The sequence below is a fragment of the Octopus bimaculoides genome, chromosome 23, assembly GCF_001194135.2.
Source record: "Octopus bimaculoides isolate UCB-OBI-ISO-001 chromosome 23, ASM119413v2, whole genome shotgun sequence".
In the NCBI taxonomy this organism is placed as follows: domain Eukaryota; kingdom Metazoa; phylum Mollusca; class Cephalopoda; order Octopoda; family Octopodidae; genus Octopus; species Octopus bimaculoides.
Genome location: NC_069003.1, coordinates 233,816 through 237,842, shown reverse-complemented (window position 1 = coordinate 237,842; position 4,027 = coordinate 233,816). Strand labels below are relative to the sequence as shown.

Below are 4,027 nucleotides of genomic sequence, written 5' to 3'. Positions count from 1 at the left end.
TCATCCCGTGCAAAGCCAGGCTATAGTGCTAGTCTATATATATATATATATATATATATATATATAAGAGAGAGAAATTGTCCATTTGTGTGTTTGTTTGTCCCATAAAGTGAAAGTAAATGGTTCAAGGGAGGCAACACTAATCGAACACAAAACTGATGACGAACTGCATTGAAGCAAAAATTCTCACTGGTTGTGGTAAACGTGACACCATCTTCATTCCTCACATACAAGTAGTTGTACCATCTAATGTCCCATTCAAATTTAAGCCCTTACAGGTTCCTATCCCACTTTCTTTCTTTTGCCATGAGCATTGATAAAAATCAAGGCCAAACATTAAACGTTGCTGCATTGCAACTTGAAGAACAAACAGAAGTTTGTACACAAAGCCATCTTTTTTTTCTACTCCGGTTATGACATGTTTTTCTTTTATACACACAGACAGGACAAGTAAACCTAAATCTCACTGACAGGACACAGCATTTGTCATTTCATTTCACTATTAGTTACTGATAATCCTAATCAATAAAAAAACGACCACCAAACCAACACACGACAACGTGCAATGCTTTTTCTATATGAACAGTGATGATCCACTTGATCTGCTGCCTTTTCAGTGCCGTCGCAGTCAACTGGATTCCGTAAAACTATCCCTCTACAATATGATAAACCCATTTTTCTAGCTTCTCGGCCCAAGAAACAGTAAAAGTAATTACCCGATCAACAATGGATTTTACGGCCTAAACGATGATGATGATGATGATATATATACACACACACACACACACACACACACACACACACAGAGCAAGGTTGACAGAGATAGAGATGGAGAGGGAATACAAACCAAAGGTAAGTCCCTCTGGCATTGACGCCCATCATGAGGTCGTATTTCTTCATTGGTGTTTGCTGAGTTCCAGTAAGGCTAATGGCACTGGCATTGTTGACAAGGATATCAATGCCTCCAAATGTCTTCACCGTTTCATCCACAGCTTTCTGCACTTGGTCTTCATAACGGATATCAACAATACACGGCAGGCTTTTCCCTCCAGCTTCCTCAACTGGACGAACAAAAAAGAAACCAGACTTTAGAAGTTTGTTGTTAACCCTAAATCCATGGATCGAAGACTCTGGGACATTCCTGAGATCCTTTACACACATTTTACACAAACAGGCATGGATCCATGATTAAGAAGCTTCTTTAGCAACAAGTGGTCTTGGGATCAATCATACACCTTGGTACCATGGTCGGGGGGCAGGGGGAAGCAAGTAGTGTATTCTATTATAAACTCAGATTGACTGATTGATTGATTGATTTGATTGATGTTTGGGGAAATTTAATAAATGGAAGGTATACAAAAACATTTCCTTTTAAGTCTTTTATGTTTAATTTGGACCAATTTTATTCCTAAGGTTCTTAACATTTCATTGAAGAAATAAAATCAGGAAAATCATGAAAGATTGGTAAATATGCGGACATTAGTGTTTCACATTAAACATAAATAACTTAAAAGAAAATATGGAAACTCTCTTTCCTCGAAAAGATGGAATTTGAACATGAGATTGTCTTCAATATAACATGATTGAAAGAAAAGCTGTTGCCTATGATACACACGAGAGGGAGAGAAAGAGAGAGAGAGAGAGAGAAAGAGAATGCAGTAGTTAAAAAAATACATCCATCAACAAGAAACAGCTGCTAATTTTGTACATTAAACAAAAATATCTTGTGGTATTATTGCAGAGTTACACAGACACTCCCTTGTCATTCTTCCAACCAAAACTGCAATGAAGCAATGACTGACTCATTGGAAATCTATAATCAATGATGATATGGTTCACAAAGACAGGATAAATATAACAAGTATTATGAAAGAGATTCGGGGTAGTTTCCTTGTTGCTGGTTAACCAGATTTAGAACTAATATTAAATATTACAATATTAGACATTAGAATCCCCAACATAAGGCAGAATAGAGAAACACCGATTGTTGAGATTCAAAGCAAATATTTATGAGTTACTAAGGAACCATGTTACCAAATTTTACCAAATACACTACAGAATGCTTGATATTCAATCATTAGATAAAATATCTCAAGGACGATAGTCTGCTCTTATCAACTAGAAGTATTTGAAGCTAAGGAAGACAAGTTTTTTTCTGACTTGGTGGTAGGGAATGAAATGAGGGTCTATCTTTATGATAGCAAAACAAATGTTGGAATGGTGCCACAGTTTGTCTCCAGACCTTAAAAAGGAGATCAGGGATTGAAATGGAAAGTCATGGTGACTGTTTTGGAGGATTACAAGAACATTCTCCTTAATTTTCTGGAATATGGTTGTATTGTGGACATTGAAAGGTACATTGAGACACTTAAAAAGCTTAGAGAAGCCATTTGGAAGAAGAATCTGAAAATATCTCATATTCACCATGAGAATGCTTGGCCACACGTATGCTTGACAACAAATCAAGCAATCAGCAAATTGGGGCTGCTCAGTGCCTCTCCCCCGATCCACCCCTGCACCAAAAAGCATGGATCTAGCATCTCTCTGATTTTCACCTGTATGATTCAGGGACAATAACTTGATGACACAAATCAGGTGAGAGAGATTGTGAAGAAGCGGGTAGAATAGGGGGCAGACCTGAAATTTCCAAAAAGGATTTTAAAAAATGATGGGACAACAGCATTGCTTGTGATAGAAATGGTTGTAGCTTTGTAGAGAGGAGAACGGGCAATTTGAACATCTTGTGCTAGCAAATAAAAAAAGTTGTACCTACTTTTTCAATACTCATGGTATGTATGTGTTTATATATATGTTCGTATATAATTTTATATGTGTGTGTTATATATATATATATGTTTGTTTATATTTTTATGTTTGTTATATATATATATATATATATATATATATATATATATATATATATATATATATATATATATATGTTCATTTATATTTTCATGTGTGTGTATATATATATATATATATATATAAGCATGTATATATACATACACACACAGTTTAACGAAGAGACAGAGGATAGGTGTTACCTTCTTTTGCTGCAGTATAGATTGTTCCTGGAAGTTTTGGATGTGGATCAGCAGTTTTGGCAGCAATAACCACATTGGCACCATCACGAGCAGCTTTCACAGCAATGTATTTGCCAATTCCTCGACTTGCACCAGTTATAAACAGTGTCTTTCCGGCAAGTTTCCTGGATTTCAACAGAGAAAGAGAGAGAGAACAATAACAGCAGCACTAAAAGAGAAAGAGAAAGAAGAAGAGAGAGAGAGAGAGAGAAAGAGAGAGAGGGAAGAAGAGAGAGAGAAAGAGAAAGAAGAAGAGAGAGAGAAAGAGAAAGAGAAAGAAGAAGAGAGAGAAAGAAGAAGAGAGAGAAAGAAGAAGAGAGAGAAAGAAGAAGAGAGAGAAAGAAGAAGAGAGAGAAAGAACAAGATGAATATTGGTTTCAAATTTTGGCACAAGGCCAGCAATTTTGAGGAGAGGGGATTAGACAATCCCATCAACCTCAGTATGTAACTGGTACTTATTTTATCAACCCCTGGAAAGATGAAAGGCAAGGTTGACCTCGGTGGAATTTGAACTCAAAATGTAAAGACAGACTGGCATAAAAAAGCATTTTGCCTGAGGTGCAGACAGTTGTGCCAGCCTTGAGACCAACATTGATAAAAATCAATGTCCAGGAGGTGGAAATGAACCTATAACCTCTTTTAAATTTATTTTATTTATTTGGTGAAGAGAAAGTAGTTGAACCAACAGCATTCATGGGTCCTTCAAGTCAACGAGTAACTGTTATTATTATCATTATCATTATCATTATCATTATTATTATTAGAGGGTAGTAAGTCTCAGAAGAAATGCGTTGAGGGAGAGAGTTCTTGTGGTTCTTTACATTCTGAGTTGAAATCCTACAGAAATCAACTTTGCCTTTCATCCTTGAAAATGGCAATAAAATAGAGTACGAATCAAGTACAGGCTAATTTCAGACCTTTGACTTTGCCTTTCATCCTTA

At 36.2% G+C, this 4,027-nt stretch overlaps 1 protein-coding gene across 1 annotated transcript in view; it reads right to left on the bottom strand.

The window, feature by feature from the left end:
* Positions 1-4,027, bottom strand: part of LOC106879465 (hydroxysteroid dehydrogenase-like protein 2) — a 20,865-nt gene that overhangs the window by 12,993 nt on the left and 3,845 nt on the right. The window contains exons 2-3 of the mRNA XM_014929029.2: positions 3,048-3,211; positions 848-1,061 (exon numbers count right to left, since the gene is read on the bottom strand). Coding sequence (XP_014784515.1) covers positions 848-1,061; positions 3,048-3,211 — 378 coding nt within the window. The remainder of the gene's footprint in view (positions 1-847; positions 1,062-3,047; positions 3,212-4,027) is intronic.